We start from the raw sequence: 24,849 nt of genomic DNA, 5'->3' as shown, positions 1-24,849 counted from the left end.
TGTGATAAACTGGTTATTTTTAAATTGATTGACAACACTAATTAATATTAATTAATACTAATTTAATTTCATATTTAATCTTTTTATTTTAATAGTGCTACTATTAGCAGAAATGAAGAAGAAGAAGAAAAAAAGGAAAATGAGAAGGAGAAAGTGGAGAAGAATTACAATAATACATTTTCTTATTCTTAAACACAAAATGCAGTTCAGAATGCATCACAGGTCAGCGAAAAGTTGATGTAAAACTAATTATGGAATTTTATCCAAAGTAAAAACACAAACGAGAAATGCTATAACACAAGCAATTCATCATAAGAAGAGACAGCAATAAAAGAAGTGCTGTGATACAAAGCATCAGTTCAGTTTCATATTTCACCTAAAAATGAACAATTCTGTCATTATTTACTTACCCTCCCGTCATTCCATTCCTGTATGCTATTATTATTTCCATAAACCTTAAAAGAAGAATTATCTGAGTCTTCAGAGAGATCTTTTCATATGACCAAGTGACAGTGACCAAGGTTTGTCAAGCTCCGAAATGGCTAAAAAGAAGTACAAAAGCACCATAAAAGTAGACTAAAATTCAAGTCTAATTTTCTCATAAACAAACAGAATGAGGTCATGACATCAGATATCTAAGGCAAAACATCAAACCAGCGGCAAGGTCATGTGCATCTACTTAAAAAATGATTTGGACAATATGAAGATTCAATCATCAAAAAATAACTTACAGTTTTGGAACAACATGAGGGAGAATAAATAAATAAAATACATTTTTCCATTTTCAGAACTATTCCTATAGGACACAGCAACCTCTCAGCAGTTTGTAAGCAGCACACACTTCACATATTACTGTCTTATCCCAGTCCCAACACTCAAAGTTTGCTAGCTGCACTGAGCCGTAGGACTCTCCCCTACACACCAGCGGAGAGTGGCAGCTATCAGCACCAAAGCAACCCTCGAGAGCCATTCAGATACAGCAAAAGATCTTTAAAAAATGTTACAAGACTCAGTGGTACAGAGAATAAATATACCTCTCATAAGCTGTGTATGTGCACGCATATGACTCTGAGATATCAGTCAGCGGCTGGCAGCTAAAAAGACTTTGCATATTAGCACAGGATCAGGGAAGAGGCATCTAATTGAAAGGAATCGAGCAGGAAATGGCAACAGTCAGCATCTAGATTCCTGCAAGCACTGGTCTCATTGGGCTAGTTATTCCACTTCTAAAATGTTCAGTAACTGAGGCTGTGGTGTCACAAAGGCTCGGAAATCAAACGTATCCGGGTCGTATCACTGGAAATAACAAAAAGCAGATTCTGTGACATCGGCTCACCTGGTCTCTGTCTCGTTCTCTGTTCATCAATCTGTCTGCTTGGCTCAGTTTGACTGTCCATTTGTCAGCTTTCTTTCTCTCTTCCACCTTAAATTTCTATTCACACCAAAGGTGATAACCGTAATGATAATTTAAAAAAAATAGGGGCATCCACATCACAACTATAAGGATAGCAAGATAGAACCAATAAGTGTTGGAAACTCTTTAGAACTTTTTTTCTAGCTAATGAATGATAAACATATTGACAATGAGGCATATTGGCCAATCAATCTTCATGCTTTAAAGAACATTAAAGGGGTCAAATGATGCTTTTTTTAAAGATCATTATTTTGTACACATGCACAAAACTCTGTATTTAAACATTCAATAGCAAATACTTAAACTAATAACAAAACATAATTACAGTAGCTGATTCAGAAATGGCAGATTGTCCTAGGAAAGTCAGAATAACCTCCTCTCCTAGGTTCACGAAATGGAGATTCATAAAATGCGTTGCTGTTCTGTTCTGTAATCTTAAAGATTCCTAAATGGATCTACTTATGGAAAACCAAATAAAAATGCTTTTGCTTTTGCTCAGATACACACAGCATCTCCCTGACATGGCTGCTTCAACACTAACTGCGGTTACTGAAACCACGCCTTCTTTCTTTGTGTGAACATTTGGGCGGCATTAAGCAAATATTTCCACATAGTGACGTAGATGTGGGGCGCGTTTGAGCCGTAGATGTGAGGGCGTGGCAGTCTTAACTTTGAAAATAAATAAATTTGCATTTGAGACTTGTGTTTTGCACTTTAATATATTTTAAAGTAACAAAATAAAACAAAGCAAAGAACAAGTGTCTTATTTATTATAAAATGTAGCATTATATCACTTTGTTGGTCACGACAAACAGTTGTTCTGCCATTGTTACAAGTCCTTGTGGAGACTGAAAGAATGCCATCTATGGCTGTTCTGTTGTCGTCTCTTTTTTTTGTTTTAAATAAATGATATTGATTTTCATTTGCCGCCGTCATGGCTGATGCTTCTCCGACAAGCTGCTTCTTCTTCAGCTTTTGCAGTGGTTTGCAGGTTACACAAGCAACATGCCCGTGGACACTAGCGGTTTGCATGTGTACTGCACGTCGACATGGACAACAACACAGAAGTATAAATGAAAACTGATGCACATCCTATGGCATTCCGACGCAGAAGTATATATCAGCCTTAACATTCATACATCTGTCATCATATCGGCAGCTATTAGTAGTATATATTCGTCATTCAAAAGGAGAAACCAAAACAAAGATATATGAGATAAATGCAGATATATGAAATGTAAACAAAGCAGCACTTGCTTACCGTTTTGGATATCAGTAACGTTAATAACTTGAATCATTTTAAGCTGCTCATGCTGTTATCATGCTGTCATCACTTTTGCTTTAATTCTCTGACTCATTCGCTAAACTGAACATCCAATCAGAGTCCTAACTCTCGCCGATGGCCCCATAGTCCCTGACGGCGATTCAACAAAGTGCCGCCAATGTGAGCCCGACGAAAGCCGACAAGTGGAACACACCAAAACTAGCCCAACCGTCGCTCGCCATCAGCCCGACAATTGTTTACAGCCGATCGTTGGCTTGGTGTGTCCCGGGCTTTAAGGACATCTTGCAAAAAGATAGGGTGATTCTGTAGCCAGAAAGCCTGTTGTGTGGTGTGTGTCTCTACAATCCACACTATGTATTTTCTAAGGTCATGTATGCATCTTCTACTCTTAGATTTATCTTAGTTTTTATTTATATGATTTGTTATCTTTGAATTGGCTATGTAATTGACATAATACATATTTACCTGACTGATAATAAATTGTTACATTTGATTTTATTCTGTTTTTATTTTGTTGTATCATTGTTACCACTTTTCCTGTATCAAGTTAGTAATGGAGTTAAATTCAGTTGATATGGAGCATAGGGCACACCAACTGAATCTTCAGAGATACGACTAACACTTGGTGTTAGAGTAGTTCAAATTTACTTAGATTGTAAGAGCTTATAGGGAATTTCCATTTAGGTCAACTGGATGTTGTTCGACCAACCTAAATAGGGTTAGCCTAACCTCTGTTGATTAATATTATTCTAGTGTGCCTGGCGTAGCCATGGCATGACCATACCAAAGCTTCTATCAGGGAAAGTAATGATGGTCAGCTTATATCTATAGTTGTGGTCCTGACCTCTGACTAGAAATAATGTTGCTTTATTCAAATGTGCACAAATCTATGGGGGCTAATTAAAAGTACTTTTTGAATGAGCACACATAGGAGTGGCCATCTAAAGTATTAGCCAATTACCTCTGTCTAATAACCAAGACTGACAAGAATGAGAAGGGTAGAAGCAATATCTATGAGCGACATGAGCACCCGAATGAACGAGTTAAATAATATTCAAGAATAACTAGAATAATCAGATGTCTACATAAATTATCCTATAAATGATCAAGAATAATTGACATTCGAGGTCATAATAAAATGGAGCCAGATTAGATAATAAAATGGAGATTTGAATTGAACCTAAATTGAATAACTTTGCACGCTGAAATGACCGAACACACCTGGAATTTCTTCTCTTCCATGTCATTGGATGCGTGTTTACGGCTTGTAAATAATGTTCAGTGTATCCAGGTTCTTCATCAGAACGCCGGCTTCTGCATCACACATGTATCATGGTGCTTTCATGAATGCGCCACGGAGACTGACACAGAAGATAAATAAAGTTATTTTTGTTTTCTTTGAGCACAAAAAGTAAATTTGTAGCTTCATATAATTACGGATTAACCACTGATGTCACATGGCCTATTTTAACAATTTGCTTACTACCATTCTGGACCTAAAACATGTCAGTTCCATTACTGCCTATGCAAGGTCAGAAAGATCTTGGATTTCATCAAAAATATATTCATTTGTGTTCCAAAGATGAATGAAGGTCTTACGAGTTGAGGGTGAGTCATTTTTTGGTCACGTTATCCATTGCCTCTATTCTCCGGTAGTGATGTACTGTATGAGGCACATCTGACAAAAAAGTAACTTTCAAGCCAAGCAGCCTCCTGTTACTGTAAGGGGCAAATCTACTTGAACGACTTGAACCAGTGGGGAAATCTTTTGCCCTTATGCAAAATCCCCAATCACATGGATTCCTATTGAATTTCCTGCAAAAATTTTCTGAATGTAACTGCACCTTTATTATGGATTGGTGCCGTAGTTATCTTTATAGTAATCGTTCTTGGTGTGAACAGGTCTTCACAGTCTGTTAACCCAAGATCCATTTTCTCTGAGCGGCACTGACGGGAAGAGAAGGGAACAGGAAGGGAATGTTGAGTTTGCTGGCTTGTGTCTGCATCTGACAGACAGTGTCAGCACAGAATCCGCCACGGAAAGAAATCCAGCCACACATCTCAACAGGTGACACTGTCTTGTATTAAGGATGTCTGAACAGCTTAATAAAATATGCATGGCGTGTCACAAAGTAGCACAGCCAGGCAAGGTAGGACTGTGTTGGATCCGAGTGGCTTTTTGCAGCTGCTTGAGGGATTGAAATGCTAATGATGTGCAGTGTTTAGTGTCATGTCCTTATAATACTCTTTAATGTCTTTGAATGTTAGGGCTGTTGGGTTTCTCCCTCTCTCTTCTCTGACCCCCCTCCCCCCCCATTTCCTACTCTCTTCCACCTGCAAAATGTAGTTCTCAGGGCCGATCCATGTCAGCGGCAGCGAGATGTCTTAACTCTTTTCGACGTTGGAATGTGGGCCGACAAAACCACCGAAATAGGAGTATGAGAGCATGTGTGGAGAACCAGAGATCCTGCGGTGCATAACAAAGAGCCAGAGTAGCAGAGATCTGGGCCCAAGCTGAGGGGGCAGAACCTCACGCAGGCAGAGGTAGAGCAGGGGCCCGATCAAACACAGTCTCCCCCGGGAACAGATAATACTTTCACAGGGTGAAACACAAACATGCTGCCATGACACCCCCGTCCCTGTGAACGTCCCTGTGAGAGGAGGATAAAACGAGCCACTTTTACCACAGTGCGATCCTTACAAATCCACTAGCAGATTTACACGGCATAAACACACATGGACACATCCTGACAGGTACAAAGAGGGTTTGGAGAAATGTGCTTGGCATTTCATTTCTTAAATGTTTCCCCCCTGATACGTATCGATTTATGAGAACAGCACGGACAAATGGGATCAAAAGCACTGTAGCAGTTAGTTAAACGATATAAATGCCGCATGTGAAAGGCGTCACATGAAGTTTCTTGTGCACCACGGCTTCTAGAAGTTGAGTCATACATGTCCATTGTCTACTCTGTGTTAGAACGCATTTACGAGAACCAAAGACAAAATGGATCAAAGACAAAGACAGCGAGCGTCGTGTTTTAATAAAGCGCCCTCCTAAAACAAATGGAAATTGAAAACCTCCTATAGTCAGCGTGGAAGCCTTTTAAAAGTACATTATGGCGCCCCATTAAATATTTTATGTGAATGACAAAGACTCTGTGACTCTGAAGTACAAAAGCATCCAGATGTCTCTAACAGCACTTTTCTCCATATCTGCGAATGAGACGAAGGCGCCAAAGCCAGAACCAGCGCCATGCAACCCTTAACAGACTGTTGCACCGTTTGATGGCTTTTTAGGAGTTATTCCATTGACAGATTTAAAAAACAACAAAATACCACTGTCTTTTATAGAGTGTGCCATTCACTGATCTATATATATAACTGGATCGCTCATCGCGTTCTAAACTGCCAACAGGCAGTGAAGCCACCGGAAGTGTTCGATCCGCCATCTTACTAATCCCTACCAGCAGAGAGCACCATTGAGTTACATTCAAACCGCTGTCCTAAAATAACTCGATTAGAAGCTGATCAGTCAAACGGGACTCGTTTTTATGTTATTTGTAATAAAGTAATGTTTACTTCTGATGTTATCTGCAGTGTTTACGGTTTTTTGGGACAGGATAAGCGATATATTTAAATTGTGTAGGTGGGTGTGTCTGCTGCGCACTGACGACACAGGTAACTGATCAAACACAAAAATGGCTTATTTCTTTATGAACAAAGTTATTCAGGAATTATTAAACGAACGTATTAGTATCAGAAATGGATTTTAATATATTACAATGAATTATACAATTATGTTGTCAATATTTCTCTATAATTAAATAAAAAATTATAATTTACTATCTGGGAAAATAAAGATTTGTATTTATTTCTTAAATCCGTACTGTATATAGTCAGTTATTTCTCTGAATAAATTCAGATTTCAGAACGAACACTTTGTCGTTTGTTATATGTGTTTAGGTCGTGTCCGTCTGATGTTTATCATGTTCATGATGCTCACTACTGTAATGAACGTAGCTTTTTAATAAGTAGGAGAAATTCCCGACATTTAAAAAATAACCGTTTACATGCCTAGGGTGTTAGCATTGTAATAATGTACAGTGATACTTCATATTTATAAACGCTGATTTGTTAGGTGATGTTTTCTCATTAAAATCATACAAATTCCTATTAATTCAATGGAACTTTTTCGCACACTAGGGCGCGGCGGCTTCACTTTAATGACGTCATGAGCAATCCAGTTCTATATTATAGATCAGTGGTGCCATTACAGAAAACTTAAACTTCTCTGAATATTTACTCATGTCATTTCAAACCTGTAGTTTCAAACTTTTTCATTTACAGAAACTAGGAGTAGTAATATTTTTTTAAATTAAAAAATTTATAAAATCATTTTACACAATAATAATGACAAAAAAATTAATTTCAGTACATTATTACATGATTTTATTATATACAAATAGCAATTTTGAATACTTTTGAATAATAAAGTATTTTATAAGATTGAGCTAATTTTTTTATTATGTAGACTTCTTTTTTATATATATATATAATTTCCATGACACTTCATTCCCTCATACATCCGGGTTTTCCAATACTGTGAAAACACTGATTCTTATTTAATTATGACAGTTGTAGAGGTAACAAATTATAATAAGAAATATGTCAGCCTACATTTTTTTTACCTTTCTTCCAAACATATTTTGTCTTATTTTAAATAACTTTTGGCCATTTTATGACCCCCTTGGAATTGTGCTGAGGCCCCCAGGTGGGTCCCAGCTCCATGGTTGAGTCATACAATACATTTGTGTCTGGAAAAGAACAAGATTTATCAGTTTTTTCAATAATATTCTCATTTACCCCATCTCTCATTTATGTTTACTCAAATGTGGCACAAGAAGTTCAAATTTTAAACCAATCAATAGTTAGTGGTGCTCTTACAGTATGTCTAATAACCAATTGTAATGCCAAATTATAATATAAAATCATAGAAATGGAATCTGAGAGATATGGCTATAGTTGTCAGTTGTCATGATGTCAGTACACCTATATTTCGATCTGTCCCTCACAAAAAGCTATCCAACACAATCTCATTTTAATTATTTTTAATTATTTTATATTTTGGCGAATCAGTGGCTAAATAGTTAGAATTTATCATCTCATTAATACCTTTTTGTACAATCTATGAATCTTACAATCTTTTTTTTTTTTATTATTAAATCACACCACAAATCAAGAATGCATATGAAAAATTGGACTCGCATTGTTACATTTTCTCTTGAACATGGGTTGAGCTATGATATGATTTATGAAGACTTAAAACATAGCATGAGTTATATGGACCTCCATTATGAAACTTCTATGGTGCTTTTGTTTTTGCAGCTTGACAGCCCCAGTAGTCACCATTCACTTTCGTTCCATAGAAAAGAGCATCATTAACGTACTGTCTAGCGTTTCATTTTATGATTAACTGAAGAAAGAAAATCATTCGGTTTTGGAACGACGTGAATGTAAATGATGACAAAATTCTATTTTAGGTTGAACGATCCTTTTTATAAAGTAGAAAAGAACGATTTTAAGGAAATGAAAGACTGGCCTGATTCAGAATAGACTAAATGTAGAACAGACAGCAAGGAGGAACTCATTCGTTGGCACCTAAACAAAGCCTACACAAGAACATCGACAGAACAAACGATCAACACTCGACCTTTCAAGACGCCCAGGGCAACACAATCCCCATGCATCCTTTCACTCTCCTACCAGAGCCAGTTAACATGAGCCTGTCGCGCAACAGAACGTGCTGCAGCTCAGACTGCAACCATTGGACCAATGCATGAAAAGCCATTGATTATAAGCTATGTTGTGTTCAGTATATAATGCGCATAAATATAGACTGTCACAAACTATCTGGATCAGCAGAAAATATCCCCCACTCTATATCGAATTTTTTTTTTTTTGCTCTTATGGCTCAATGTCAGTGAATTTGGCCCGAAGGAATTAGAATTTCTCCCAAGTACATAATCCGCTGTCATTTTCTCTGTTAACAGATTGTAGAGGTGGGGAACACAAGCGCTGCCAGGGATTACAATTTTCAGTCTCTACGCTTGTCTTTGTGGCATCTTAATATTAATAATTCTGTTTTAAGGCACTAGTTTGAGTGGCACCTTCATGTATATGACTTTCTCCGAGGCTATATTTACTCAGCTGGGTTTGGGATCGGTTATTTTGTCTCACGACAGCAGTGCTCTGTGGGAGAAATGAAGAACCACAATGTCCCATGTGGCACCAACGATACCCTGATATATGAGAAGCCAATAAATTTAAGGGAGTTTTTAATTCATTTATTTATTTATTCCTTCTCCGCTCAGACATACTAAACACAAACATAACTAGTGAAGGAAGGGGGAGAGGGAAAAGAGGAAATCAAATTGGCTTTCTAAAAACATTTCACAATTAATTATTTTCCGGTTATTGTTCTTCACATAACGCAGGCTAATAATGTTGGAACGCCTTGCTAATCTTAATAACATACTGTGGGTATCATGGATATGCGTAGAAACAGGGCCAAATTTAAACATGAGCTAGTTGTAAATTATGTACATCCTCTTGAAACCCTAATTATATGTTTATATCATTGAGGCTTTAACGGTTCTGTGCAGTATGGCAGAAGTGCACAGTCAACACCAAAACACTCTCTCTGCTGCTCAATGTGATGCATTGTTCAGAGTTAATTGTAATGGGTTTTTCTGCCATGGACTGTCATGGGAAATGGTTTTCGAAATTAGTGTAGTGTCAAGTTGTTTATCATTTTAAACCTGCTTTCAATCTATATGTCTTACTGCTACAAACTGGAACATTAGACTTGAAGCTCTTAGACAGCAAGTGCATCATTACGATAGTCATCATGATGAAGTAAATCGCACATTTTATTAGAGCAATGGGCTGTCGTTACCTTTGAATCCCAATATGTACTGCAATCGCTCATATTTGTAATTAAAAGCGCACAAAAAGCCGACCGTGTCATAAACAGACACCTCGAATGATATGTGATCCCCTTTCAAAATCCATTCCAGCGCATTCCTGCTGCAGTGCTCAGCATGGCTACTGCAATGCTGCTTTTCATCCTGGACATTACCAATCCATAACAGCGGTTACACAAGAACGAACAGAAATAGAATTCTGATTAGTTCTTACGTCTTCCCAGCCACTCCCAGGCGTGTAGGAGATGACATCCAGAAAGGGATTGGCCAGGTAGCCCTCGTTATTGAACGAATAGTCCCGCCCACCGAGCGTGATGTTACTGAAATACCTGCAGAGCAGAGAGAACAAAGCAGAAACAGTCTGTTGAGATGGAAGAGACCCAGAAAGAATTAGTATGAAAGACTCCGAGGACGCGTCAAAGAGGAAATCTCGCATGGAGCACTTCACAAACATCCTAATTAGGTCAGATTGCGAGACTGTGGTGAAGGTAACCATTTTATTTCCTTCAGCAGTGGAATCAAAGGAGGCAGTCACTCTATTTCGAGCACTTAATCTAAACCAGTAAAATACCCAGAACGGTGCCTAAATGTGACATTCTTTGTGACTGCTTCAAATGAATCTTTTTATCTTAAATCCAATATGCTTTTGGCAAAATGAAGTGTGCACATTTAAAAATTTGACTGGGTGCACAAGTTCGAAGGAGCAAAGTTTCCTCCGCTCTGTTCTTATGAGGCTTTCGTGAATAATCCTCACACAGTTCTTACAAAGATCTCTTTGATAAATACATGCAAAACCATTATGTAGAAGCCTATTTAGCAAACCGTAATTACATCAGCAGCACTAAACAGGTGAATCGCTTCTCCCCATCAATCCTCTTCTGATGTGTAATGAGTGTGAGTCACACCGATGGGGTTATGTTGAGAGTTTCTGCTCAGCGAGTCCATTTCTTTTAAGCATTTTTCAATGAAAATTAAGATGCGACGAAATGCAGTGATTTGAATTAAACAATTTTGCTGATGAAAATATGAGACAAAAATGCTGATTGTTCAAAGAATCTCATCATAGTCAATTTCAGGGATATAAATGGTTTGAACATTTCATCAAAGTTCTTTCGTCTACTAAAGTCAGATGTCATTTTTATGAAATTCAACTAAAATTAACGGACATTTAATGACAAAATACTAACTAAATTATAAAAGTTTCGCCAGAAAGCTTCTCAGAAATTATCCACCTAATTTTTCAAGGCAGAAGTATGATATTTCCTGTGAATCTGTGACATTTCCAACTGATTAGCCACCACAGATGTATAACTAATGATAACAAAGTGGAATAAATCAATAATAATAATAAAAAAAAACTATTTGCAATATAAGCATTGTTTATGATTACACAAAAATTATATGATAACAAAACCAGCAGCATAATGGACTAAATTACTGAACATAAGTAGAAGCAGCTGATAACGGAAGTTAAAAATGGCTTGGCTTTCTCTGTTAAAAATAAGGTGGGTAATCTTCCAATTATAATAAATGAAACTGGCACATGCTTGTCGATTATAATGGGCCTCTCCTAGTTTTGCTGCATTGCATGCTTTCAGGGCAAACACAGCATCAAACATGCTGCTATTGTTTATCCCCTCCCACCCATGTTGTCTTCTTAAATACAGGGGCATGTTGAACGTCTCTCCCTCCAAACCCTGTGGTGGGGGAGTAAAGGACATTCATGCCCCAAAGGTGCAACACTTTCACTCTCATTAGAGTGTGTCATTACGGATAAATAGACTTTCTATAAATGCAACAAAGCAGAAAAGTTGAAGGTTAATGCCTAATGAGATGAGCTTTAAACACAGTTCTCAGGGTGAAGATAAATAGAGGGCTTTTTAAAGATATTCAAGATCAGTATAATAACACTTTTAAACTATGCTGAAAGCAGCATTTATTTGCATGTGCTAGTTTAGCACTTGATTCACTAAATGAATTAGGCAGGCAATTTCACAAATGCCCATTCACAAAACCTGTGAAACTGAATAGCACAGTCCCACCATAGACATCCAGACACATAAATGATCTCTTAAAAATGCACTTGAATCTGGATAAATGCCCGGTTATAACACTCTCCTCTATCATTTGATAATAATCAGCTGATTTACTGCTGTCATGATTGCTAGAAAGTGCACACAAACATCCCTTTCAGATTAATTTGTCACCTGCTTTCATTTTATTGTGAATACAGTGCAATATACAGTACAATGAGTCTAATAAAGGAGCCGTGTTTGTGTTGAAATTAATGCTAATTACTTAATTTAAATACTCTGATTGCACCTGCTAAAAATAAGTTTGTGAGTGGTTAGTGAATAAGATGCAGATTTTTATGCTGCGATACCATGGACAGAGATGGTTTAATTATTTAGTTAATTATTTAATTTGCTCCTATGAGAATATCTAAACTAAGAATATCTAATAACTAAGAAAAACGTTGTCTGGTCTGATAAGTATCAGTTTCTGCTGTGACATTCAGATGTTAGGGTGAGAACTTGGCGTAAAGAACATGAAAGCATGGATCCATCCTGCCTTGTCTCGTCGGTTCATGCTGGTGGTGGTGGTGTAATGTTGTGGGGATATTTTCTTGGCACACTTTGGCCTCTATTACCAATTGACCATCGTTTAAATGCCACAGCCTACCTGAGTATTGTTGCTGACCATGTCCAGCCCTTCACTACAGTGTACCCATTCTCTGAGGCTACTTCCAGCAGGATAATGCACCACGTCACTAAGCTCAAATCATCTCAAACTGGTTTCTTTAACATGACAATGAATTCACTTTACTCAAATGGCCTCCAAGGTCCTCAATACAGCAGCTTTGGGATGTGGTGGAGCGGGAGATTTGCATCATGGATGTGCAGCCGACAAATCTGCAGCAACTGCGTGATGCTATCATGTCAATATGGACCAAAATCCATCCTTTTTGAATCAATGCCATGAAGAATTAAGGCAGTTCTAAAGGCAAAAGGGGGTCCAACCCGGTACTAGCAAGGTGTACCTAATAAAATGGCCAGTTGAGTTTATATTTTGAAAATATTTACATGTATATAGATTTTATTTATATTCATATAATTTATATCATATTTACATATATTTAATATATAAAAATAATTTTTTTCTTTAATATATAAATGCATGTATGTTTATATATATATACATAATATATATACACAGTACACACACATATAGTATGCAAACAAAAACATTTATTTTGGGTGTGATATATCGCAATTAAATGTTTGACAGCAATAAATATAACTTTTATTGTACTAAAACCTTTTTTTAAGATAAATTAACCAACTATTACTAAATATTGTAGAAACTTAATTTTCTGTAAGGTTGCTTTGCAATGATTTGTATCGTAAAAAGCGCTATACAAATAAACTTGAATTGAATTGAATGTTACAGTCTTCTTTCTCTACCCATTGAAATCTCATTTGACAAAAATCAAATCCCACCCTACATTATGTCCCACTAAATATTCCATTTCCCTTAAATGGTTAGTTCACCCAAAAATCTAAAATATGTCTAAATGACTCACCCTCATTTCGTTCCAAACCCGTAGACCTCCGTTCATCTTTGGAACACAGTTTAAGACTTTTTAGATTTAGTCCGAGAGCTTTCTGTTCCTCCATTGAAAATGTGTGTACGATAAACGGTCCATGTCCAGAAAGGTAATAAAAAACATCATCAAAGTAGTCCATGTGACATCAGAGGGTCAGTTAGAATTTTTTGAAGCATTGAAAATAAATTTTGGTCCAAAAATAGCAAAAACTAAAACTTTATTCATCATTGTCTTCTCTTCCGTGTCTGTTGTGAGAGAGAGTTCAAAACACTGCAGTTTAGTGAGAGCTCTCGGACTAAATCTAAAATATCTTAAACTGTGTTCCGAAGATGAACGGAGGTCTCAAGGGTTTGGAACAACACGGCGAAAGTGTTGTGCCGTTTGTAAGACATGTTGTATCTCTCTGTGCAAAACATAACATTTGTATCGGCAGAAAGAACTGTTTCTTACTTTATTCTACCGCGGATCCTCTGTGTTCTGTTGCCATCCGTCTGACAGTTAGTAACAAAGTGCGGCCCTCCTGTGGCTCCGTAGTCCTTACGCAACGCGACAGCTCCATGGGTAAGAATGGACACCCCACGGGCGATACGTCTGCGGGGCTCGTCTCTCCAGCCCTGTGGTCTGACCGCAAACAGCCGACTGGGTAGTCCGGTCAGGCCCAGCTCGGACAAAGCTGGACCCACCACAAACCATATGTGAGAGGCGCTGGCCTGACCAGCTGCCCAAGCAGCATGGAACACCTGTTCTGCTTCCTCCTGAGAGCAGTACAACAACCGCACCTACAGTGGGAGTGGGGCACAGAGGACAGAGGGGACCAAGATGAAAACCAGAGTGCAGGAGCAAGAGAGGAAACAAAAGAGAGTGCAAAATAGAACACAGAGGTCAAAGGTGAGGAAGAGACCATGAGTGGAATGAGAAGAGGAAATGGAAGAGAGGACAGGAGTGGTATAATAACGGATCATGAAAATAAGTCCTTCAGTAGCTGAAAAACTGTATTGAAACTGTAATGTAATGACATTTTACTGTTGATTTCTTATAATGAGAGTATTTCCAATTTACAAAACAGAGCCTAACAGTCCCAATATCAAAAGAGCAATTTAAATGTCGCTCTTGCTATTACATTTCAGATATTTCATAGAACATTCACATCAATTAAATGGGAGTGCATCCACTTGGATCAGTGAATTTGGATTGAAACTTAAAATTATTTATGCACTCTAATTAATGATATATGAAAACTAACTTTAAATGGATTATTGAAAAATTAAGACTTCGTTAAGGAATTAATAAACTGATTACTGTAGACTGATGTACTACAGAATGTTCAGAGGGCAGAATATGTGTGTTCCTGCAGTCACACCTTCTACTGTCTACTGTATGTCAGTTAAATCATGCTATTTATTCTGCTGCATTTAGATTGTTAAGACATGTTCACTAACTACCTTTTTCTTAAAATTTGTATAGCATAGAATAGGGCATACTTCAATGTGCATATTTTTTAGAAGAACAATATTAGAACACTATTAAGATATCTGATTAATCAATCAAAGAGTTAACCAAAATTGTATTGATTATAAAAACAGTTATTAGTTACAGCCCTAATGTATGAAGATTTATTCCAGAACAGACTGAAATTATTTTAAGAAGAGGAACAGCTTTGAAGTAATGGTGCTGGGACATGCCTTAATGAAGGAAGACAGATACTGGATGGATGGAAAGAGAAGGAGAGAAAAAGGAAAGAAAGGAAACTAGCATATCTAGGAGGGAGAGAGAGAAAGGAAGGAAGGAAAGAACAGTAAAAAAGCAGAAACTGATAGAGAGACTAAAGATTTCACCTTTACAATGCATGAGAGAGAAAAACCCAAGAGAGACAGACTGTAAGATAGAACAGGAGAAGAGGGCTAGAGAACTGGGAAAAGAACAAAAGATAGAATAAATAGATAGAAAATCCAACTCGTATCTGAACTCACCAGCCCTGAACAGGACAGATTAAATGATGAAATTATGTTCTTGCTCTTGTTCTGTGCATGTGTGTGTGTGTGTTTATGTAGAGTATACAGTATATCCTGCCTATGTATACAGTATTGAAAATCATGGTATAATTAAACTGCTCCTGGGTTTTTGATTGGTCAACACTGTGTCCCAGTCGTGCTAAAATTCACAGTGGAAAACATCATTTATCACGTCACCGCGCAGCTCCCATAGATATTTTTGCTACATAGCAATACTGTAAGGGACTATATTTTTCAGCAGAAAAATGCCACTTGATAATGTTTAGTAATAAGTGAATATATACACAGCTTAAGGTCTTGTGAATGCTACACTGTGCATTACTTACCTCTTGTACCAAATGCAGTTATTTTTAGGGATCTAACTGATAATGTATTATGCCAATATGCCAATAAGTATTTTATGTGTCCTCTGATAACCAATAAATACAGTATAATACAGCTGATAATAAAATCATTTTTCCTTCATTATTTTTCCTAATATATATAATTATGAATAATTGAATAATAAATAAAACATTAAAAACTCCAATAAAAAAACACTACTATTTAATAAAATGATTACGATTAATTACTGTTTTTAAATATTAACTTGGAGAGTGCATTATAAAAGTATGAAAACATGAGACTGACAACAACCATTTTAATTTAAAATAATTTAAAAACATTTTAGAAACAAAATACAATTTTAATATTACATTATTATTTTTAATAAAATTATTCTATTTTTTTCTATTTTAACTTGTAGTGTTCTTCGAATAATAAAGATAATTTAAATATAAAATTAGAAATTAGCATGCAGAATAAAATATCCAAAATAGGTCAATATACAGTATATCCATTCTTGCATTAGAACATCACACAATCAGAAACGAACTCCCTCCCATTTCAATCAACAAAGTTGTCTACACTGAAAACAACTCTGCAACACAGTGTGAAGAGTAGACTTTAACTTTTTGCTTAGTGTTGGAATTTTGTTTTTTTTACATTGCACAGCAGATACAATGCAGTACTATAAACGGCATAGCATCTCTACCGACTGACATATTTCTACCACTGTCATACCACTCAGTGTAATCTAAGATTGCATTTGCACTCTATACTGTATGTGCTACTAAGCAACTTTCTGTGTGTGTATAAATGCATACTTTATGTATGTGTGCAATATTTATTTGGGTTTGTGTGTATGTGAGTGTGTGTAATTGAGCAGAAGCACTGCATACTGAATCTAATGCATATGGCATTGGGCTGCACCGCCACAGGCTCTGTGTTATATTAACACTGACATCAGTGTACTGGGACCCACAAGGCACAATAACACCCTCTAAAACACACATACACAGAACAATAACAGCCTGGAGCCAGGGGGAGACAGAGGACAACCTGCGACACACACACACACAAACACACACACATTACACAAATATAGGAAGAGATGGGAAAGGGAATGAGAATGAGAGGAGAATGGAGAAAGGACAGCGAGAGGTCAGAGAAAGATGGTGGAGACGACAGCCAAAAGGAAAAGTCAAACAAATGGTTAAGGACAGGAAGTGATGTCAGAGTAAATGAATGATTAAATGAGCGAATGAGCGAGACAGAAACGCAATGACCTTCCCTCTCTACCTGTGCTTCATTCTCTTTTAGCAGCCGCCGTGTGCGCGCTCCTCCCGGATCATCGGTTAAATTCAACATCACTACACTCTTCTTCTCCCAGCCGATGAATGACCCATCGGTCAAACCTTCCACTACTGACAGGAAGTCCTGGTAGCCATGGTGACGTGTGGACACCACCGAGAAGGCCGTCCAATCATACTCCTCCAGCACCTCAAAGATCACCTCCAATTGGAGTGCAGTGGAAGAGCTGAACTGCAGGAAGATTGAGCCGGTCTCCTGCAGAGTAATTAAGAAGGTAAACGACTACATTTCCCCAAGACTGAAGACAGCTGATTCATTCCTTGCATAAGGCATCATGGGAACTACATTTCTTCAGAACTGTTTCTAATGTGACATTCACTAATCATAACAGCAGACAGAGCTTGTCTTCTGCAGTGCAATTAAGGGGAAAAAATAACTACGTTTCCTGTGACTGAAGAGTATTTATTGCCTCCATAAAGCATCATAGGAATTCAATTTCTCGTAAAGAGTTTCTGAGATATGCAGCCACGTTAGGAACATGAGGGAGGTACTTCAGGGTCTCTAATCGTCACTGGAGTACATGGCACAGCTTTAAATTTAATTTGTGATGGCGTTGAGTGTACAGAGTAAATAATGATAATAAAAAACTAAACATTTGTGATTGAAAATGTATTTTTACCTTTGTAGTTTTCATTTTGTGCTAGGGAGAACATGTTATAAATGGTGAGACTAGCAGCTGAAATTGCAAAACCTAGAACCGAAGCACTTCAGTGAAAATAAGAGGGAAAAAAAGAAAAGACCGTATGGCCTGCAGCAGTAATGCATGACCCTTGCCCTTGCTATTTATCCAAATGGATGTTAGTAATGCCATCCCTTCCTACAGTTATTGTTGAGCTCTGATCAGGCCCCGACAGAGACGATGGCAGCCCTATCTCTGTGCATTTAACGGTCCTCCTAAGGCGGTACCATTAACAAACAATGCCCTTATAGCACTGCAGCAAGCCAAACACTATCTAGCAAGTGTTAGAGCTCATTAACACCAAGAGCTTGCAGATAGAGATGTTTGTGAGGAATTTCCAAAGTCCAAAGAAACTCATACAACATTGTTTTTTTTTCCCCCCATTCAGAAACAACAACACTGTCAAATAATTCAGTGCTGCTGAAGTGCATCTTCAGACAGGACTTAGAAATCCTCAGTGGCCTAGTTTTATTGTCCTATTAAATTGCATAGACAGTACAGTTAATAAGAAAAAAAAAAAAACCACTATTCATTTCAAGACAGCTATACTTCAGAATCAAAATCAATCGTATTTGCTGGGTACAATCACTTTTAAGAGGAATTTTACTTAGCTGAGTCAAACTGCTGACACTAGCTTAAACCTCGCAGGGTTACAGGAAATGCTTCAAACAGGACATCTCTGTCTGTCTGGGAAGTTTCTGTCTGTAGACTTTGGTTCTGTATTTAAAATCATTATGTCAGTCTGCACCATTCTGTATTGGGAGATTTCCGCGGTATAAAGGTAGATCAATGAAAAGTGCTCAGAGTCCTTTGTCAATAGTGTAGAAATGTATGAAGCTGGTTTCAGTTGGACAATGTGGCAAATTTGCATGACCAAATTGAACATAAGTGAGATCTTTATAGGAAAACTTCGCAAAGCTCTCAATTGCATTAAATTATGGGATTTATCGTTTCACCTAAATTCCCTAAACAATCATACCTGTGGTACCCTGCCCAGACCAGCTCCCCCTCCCACAGCAACAATGGGGAGGCCGGTCTGGGCCGAAACGAACTCCAGCATGGGGGCCAGGGGCCCAGAGACCAGCGGGAGGGGTCTCTCATCTTCATACACGAGTCCCTGAAGGGGTCTGGCTGCCAGCAAGTCACACAGCTGAGAGAGCAGCGTCCTGGGGCTGCTGTCATTCACCTGTAGGTAATTCACATTCACTTCACATTTGTGTTCACATTCACACCACATTAACTTCTGTAGTTATGAATGAATACTCTTGCTTAAGTGCCCGTATTTTACTCTACTTTTGTATTCACACCTCAGTTCACAATCAACAAAGCATTCAGGTATTCAGGCTACTCTAAATTTCAATCCACCACTGTTTCGACCCTTTAAGCAATCAATTCAGTTTAATTTGAATGACCTCTATCGGACTGACCTGGAGCCAGATTACATTTGCGGATCCCCACTGGGTGACGACGCTCTCACCGAAGCTGCTGTGCACACGTCCGAACCCCGGGTATGGCACCCTACCCGCAGCTGCTGCAGCCCCTGCTTCCCCTTGTTGAACCGTTGAGCCTGCGTGGATCACTGCGATGTTGAAGTGCATTGATGCCACCGGGTCCCGTTCACGCTCTCTGGGCCGGAGCAAGAGATGAGGGGAGGAGCTGGTCTGACCCACCCATTCTACCAGGGCCAATAGCAGAGAGAGTGTGGGTACTGTGACCATGGCAAAAAACGAGGAGGCCAAATGAGAGGGTATGAAGAAAGCCTGAGTGAAACCAGGAAGAAAAAGCAAGAGGGTAAACTCTGATTAAAACAAAATCAAAAGAGCAATATTAAGAAAAAAAACAATTGAGTGATATATAAAGAAAGAGCAGGGCCCGACAGTGTGAGCATTTCACTAACATTTGCGACTAAAAATAGATGTGTGCAAACTGGAAAATGTATTTAGGAGCATGAGTGTGAATACAATACAAATACAAAACAGAAGAAAGGTGAAGGGAGTGAAGGAGATGAAACGCACATTCGCCACTGGGTCGCTGACGGAGGCAGAAATGCTGCAGTTACCCCGGTAAACCTGTAAACATAGCAGCTGCCCTAACCATATATGTGTGTATGTATATATACGTTCCTAACTGTGTAAATAATATTTCACAGTCATTTAGATGTTTATATTCACTTTAGTCTACACAATAGAGCCAAATAATTAATACGTAATTGAGCTATTTATTTAAAAATATATATATATTCTAACCTAAAACATGACCCATCCACTGGTCTACAATAGAGAACAGTGGGCATATCTGTATATTGACTGATTCGCTATTATTGTTTGCAAGGTGTTGGTGTGGTGTTGGCGCAGAGGATAAGCCACATGCCTTTGGTGTGAGAGACCTGGGTTCAAATCCACTGTGAAACATCAATGTGTCCCTGAGCAAGACACTTAACTCCTAGTTGCTCCAGAGGTGTATGACCTCTCACACACACACATATATATATATAGCAATTGTAAGTTGTAATTCTTTTAATAACATAAAATCAAAAGTTGAGTCTTCTAATATTATTCGATGGAGCTAACATGAACGAACATTTGTATTAATCAGCATTAAGTTGGGAAGTTGTGGCCTAGTGGTTAGAGAGTTTGACTCCTAACCCTAAGGTTGTGGGTTCAAGTCTCAGGATGACAATACTACGACTGAGGTGCCCTTGAAGGAGGCACCGAACCCTCAACTGCTTCCCGGGTTCTGTGGCATAAATAGCTGCCCACTGCTGTGTGTGTGCACTTTGGATGGGTAAAATACAGAGCATGAATTCTGAGTATGGGTCACCATACTTGGCTCTATGTCACGTCACTTTTTAAGTAAGGGATAATGTACATCCAGCCAGTTGTTATCTCAGAATAAACCCAGACGGGGTGATCTGGACCCTGATGTGAAGCAGAGGAATAATTATCCCTTATTATTACACTTATTACACGGCCAAAAATATTTATTTATACCATATGTTGAAATTAATGCTTAAGTCTTCCATTGTAACATGCGGTGGTTGAGTGTTTTCAGTCACAAGGTAGTGCCAGAGAGTAAACGATAGCGGAGTGACTCTTTAAGCATATAAGTAGTACCGGTAAAGATAACTTGTAGTGCCCGCATGAACGGTGTTTCATTCAATTTGGTGGTTGTTATCTGGGAATAACATACCGCTGGATGGTGCGACTGACCAATTAGAATCAAGTATTCCACAGAGCCGTGTAATAAAGAATATTAACATTTAGCTATTGCACATTGTTAGTTAATGTTAACACGCTTTAACTATATGGGATCTTATTGTAAAGTGTTACCTATTGTTCTGTCATTCATTTGAACAATATTTTGCACTCTAATCTAAAACACTTGTTTAGTTTATATTCTTGTGTGTATTTTTTTTATAAAGTCTTTCTTTAGTAAAGGATCTTTAATAAAGTATGTGTATGAGCACACTAATAAAAACAGAGTCAAGGAATGGATGTGCTTATTGTTAGGTGAATGAAAAATAACAAAGATTAAAATATAATCACCCACACAAATTCTTCATAACCACACTCACATACCAACATGACTGAACACACACACCAATAAAACTATTTGGAGTGTTAGAGGTTAGTGCAGCTGATGTAAGAAAGTACCTCCATGCTGTATTACGCTCCTTTCCATCTGAGTTACACACACACACACACACACACACAATACAAGCAAATCATTTTCAATTTACTTTCGTGGCAGCCTCCTCCTGCCTGCTCTTCTCTGTTTCATGACTTCAGGTGCTAATGCAATTGCTTGGAATCACCAGGCTCTCTGACATAATGTTCCCCCTCTCCCAATTCTGTCACCTCTTTCTGGGTTTGTTCTCTTTTTGTTGCATTCTCTTTCTCGCTCTGTTCTATTTATCCGTCTCTAAGCCTGTTGGTCTGTTGACCCTGACGAGTCCTTCAGATGAATGAGAGAACGAATTAAGAAGCCAAAGACGAAGAAGCAATGATCAGAATATGGGAGGGATGGAGACAGATACAGAGAGAGAGAGAGAGAGAGAGAGAGAGAGAGAGAGACGGACAGACGTTGGAATTGTTTGGCTGGAAGAGGTAAATATAGTCCTAATGACTAAGATGAGAACAGAGATGGGGAGGAGGGAAAATGGAGGGAATGGAGAATGAGAAAGAGGGATGAAATATGGCGGAATAGAGGGAAAGAGAGAAATATTGATTACTGGGGTGTGTGTACGTGTTTGGCCTGAACAAACATGCTGGCAATCCTCCAGTTTTGACAGACAAGGGACAGTATGAGAGTGTGTGTGTGTGTGTGTGTGTGTGTGTGTTATGTGAAAGGTTGGTGGGAGAAGGGAGGTCGGGGGGCTGGAATGCACGAAAGAGCATCGAAGCACATTCCACAACAGCATATTACTGTTTTTGAGTCACTTCAAATTAACCTGGAGTAATGATAGCCTGGGCTTGTCATTTGGGAACCCACTGTGCTAATGTTGTGCAAAAGCAGTAATTTACTGCTGCTTCCACAGGTTGCATTGTACAGTAGGAGACGTGGGAAGTGCACACGCAGCCCTGAATTCATCAAAGAGAGCCAAAAACACTCAACAATATATCATCCACAAAGGAAAGGACTCGTGCTTCGCTGTTGCTTACAGACCCCCGGGCGATTCTAAAATACTACAGAGTACATTACTATAACGGCTCTCCATATAAATTTACATAAATCTCTAGTGTCCCTGACTAGTTTTTTAAATATGCTGCGAACACTTTATTTTCAGAGACATTCAGAGATGTTCAGTTCAGTTTATTTACAATTAAATTATTAAAAGCTCATTATTTACAGAATAAAATTTATCCTTACACAATTCATACATCCATACATTATTAAAAAAAAAAAAACTGTACTTTATGGGTCTTATAGGGAAGGTTAAGACATTCATAAAAATATATAACAATTAAATGAATAAATAAATAAACCACCTTTTGTGTTCTACAGAAGAAAGTCATACAGCTTGGAAAGACATGTGGTTGAAAATGACATCATTTTCATTTTTGGGTGAACTAACGCTCTGCTCGCCTTCTCCTCATTTCCCGAAAATCCAAACAAATGGACAACAGAATGCACCAGACATGAGATGGACTGCATTCACTCACACTGGCTGGATCTGGGGCCATATGCATTGACAGCTCGTGATCATTATGGCTGAGCTCATGGCTGCATTTCCTGCACCGAGCTGGCTGTGAGAGTGTGCGTCTCTTTACTGCACGGCTGTAAACACAGCTCGTAAAATGCTTTGCATGCACCGTGATGACCAACGCTATCGAAAGCACTTTAGCTGACAAATGACCACGTCATCCATCAACCTTCCACACAGGCGCAGATCCTCGTCACAAAAACAAAGCCCACGCTACACTGCACAAAAACATCAGGACACTATTTAGATACCATGAGTGTTTTAATAGCGCTTAACAGAGATGCTGTATCACCATAAAGCAGTGAGTTTAATCTACTTCACTTCTAAGATCTCTACTTCAAGAGTGCAGTTAAAGTAATCTTATCCACAAGACAATAGCTGCCTTATCTTTACCTGATTTTCACCTTCAATCTCAGCGGACTAAAAAAAAACAAGCTGTATCCCCTAATTCTCTCATCAGCATGAAACAACATGCAGGCTATTACTGTATGCCTCGACAAAATTAAGAAAATCAAATGTTTCTATTCTGTAGGGTTTGTACAACACATCTAGTGTCCTATGAATCGCAGAATCCCAAAAACAATTACTGTGCAATGAGGAATGTCAAATTTTGGATGAAAAATTCCAAAATATATCCATATACTTAAATCAAAATGCAATATGGACTATTTTCCACAAATATAAAACTGTAAAATATAGTTTTAATATGAAGTCTGCATGGTTTGTGTGTCTCTGCGTGAATCAATGACGACAACTGCAGTCTCACTACGTTCACTTCATGAGCAAAAAAGTTGAATTTATTACAGAAATATATTACTGCTATACAGTAGAATGCATGTCTCAATGTAATACCAATACTAAAACTATAATATATCAAACTTTATTTTTAAGGAATAATCACAATTATATATAACTAAGCTTTTTTTGTTAATTAAGTTGATTATGCCTTTCAATTATTAAAATGTAATCAAAACATTCAAATGGAATATAAAACATATTTCATTCATTTTAGTAAGTTGTTGTTAAATTGTTTCATGATTCCTCTTCATGAAGGTTTCATGATTTCAATTAATAAAACATGCTTTTTTATTGCCAACATTTTAAAGAACTATTAAAAAATAATAATTTCAGGGGGGAAAAAAATCTAACAGATTTTATAGAACTCTACATGGCATTTCACAAAATGAAACATTGTGCAAAGCTCTCCACCGATTGGTGAATTGTTTAAACCAGAAACTTAGCAGGTAACATAAGTAGCAAGAATGTTGCAGATCTATTGTAGGCTGATAAATAAAGATGGTAGGTTTGAATCCCACAAGGAGCGATTCATGAATTATAATAATTGCATCTTTGAGCAAGAAACTTAACCCCAGGCTTCTCCAGGTGGATGGTCCCTGTAATAAGTGTACTCTTTGGATAAAAGTGTCAGCTAAATGATAAAATAGCACAAGTGCTCCCAGCTTATTTTTTTCCAAATACAGCACTGTTAGGCCCTGACAGAGGTCTTTGAGAAAGAGCGGTAAGTGCACTCCTGGGGCTTCATCTCAAAGACTTCACATTTCTGCAATACACAAAATGCAGTTCTCATTTGGCTTTATTCCCACCTTTTTAAAATTCTTTCTTTCGAACACAGCACAATGCATATGTTTGAGAGAAATCTATTTTTATTTTTTTATTTTTTGGTCAACAAGCAAAATTCCATTTGCATAATTTTGCACAGGAAAGCATGAAACTTACAGGTGTACATATATACAACTGTACATATGCATGTACACATACATAACCATACAAAAAAAAAAAAAGATATTTATACTAGAGTGTGGGAGACTTAACTCAGGATTTTAATACAGGCGGCACGGGAGGAGTGATGCAATACTCTGATAGAGCTGTTCACCTACAGTATGACATGCTGTACTATTTAAAACTTGCTAATTATTTCATAACTGTTATACATGCAGCTTTAATGCCTTT

At 37.9% G+C, this 24,849-nt stretch overlaps 1 protein-coding gene across 1 annotated transcript in view; it reads right to left on the bottom strand.

Annotated features, from left to right (window-relative positions):
- grin2db (glutamate receptor, ionotropic, N-methyl D-aspartate 2D, b) overlaps positions 1-24,849 on the bottom strand; it is a 71,261-nt gene that overhangs the window by 26,020 nt on the left and 20,392 nt on the right. Inside the window, exons 2-6 of the mRNA XM_026284471.1 lie at positions 19,103-19,435; positions 18,655-18,861; positions 16,925-17,191; positions 13,743-14,071; positions 9,900-10,014 (exon numbers count right to left, since the gene is read on the bottom strand). Of these exons, the coding sequence (XP_026140256.1) occupies positions 9,900-10,014; positions 13,743-14,071; positions 16,925-17,191; positions 18,655-18,861; positions 19,103-19,393 (1,209 nt within the window). The 5' untranslated portion in view covers positions 19,394-19,435. The remainder of the gene's footprint in view (positions 1-9,899; positions 10,015-13,742; positions 14,072-16,924; positions 17,192-18,654; positions 18,862-19,102; positions 19,436-24,849) is intronic.

The sequence above is a fragment of the Carassius auratus genome, chromosome 16 (genome assembly GCF_003368295.1).
Source record: "Carassius auratus strain Wakin chromosome 16, ASM336829v1, whole genome shotgun sequence".
Lineage (NCBI taxonomy): Eukaryota > Metazoa > Chordata > Actinopteri > Cypriniformes > Cyprinidae > Carassius > Carassius auratus.
This window is presented reverse-complemented; position numbering and strand designations above follow the sequence as displayed.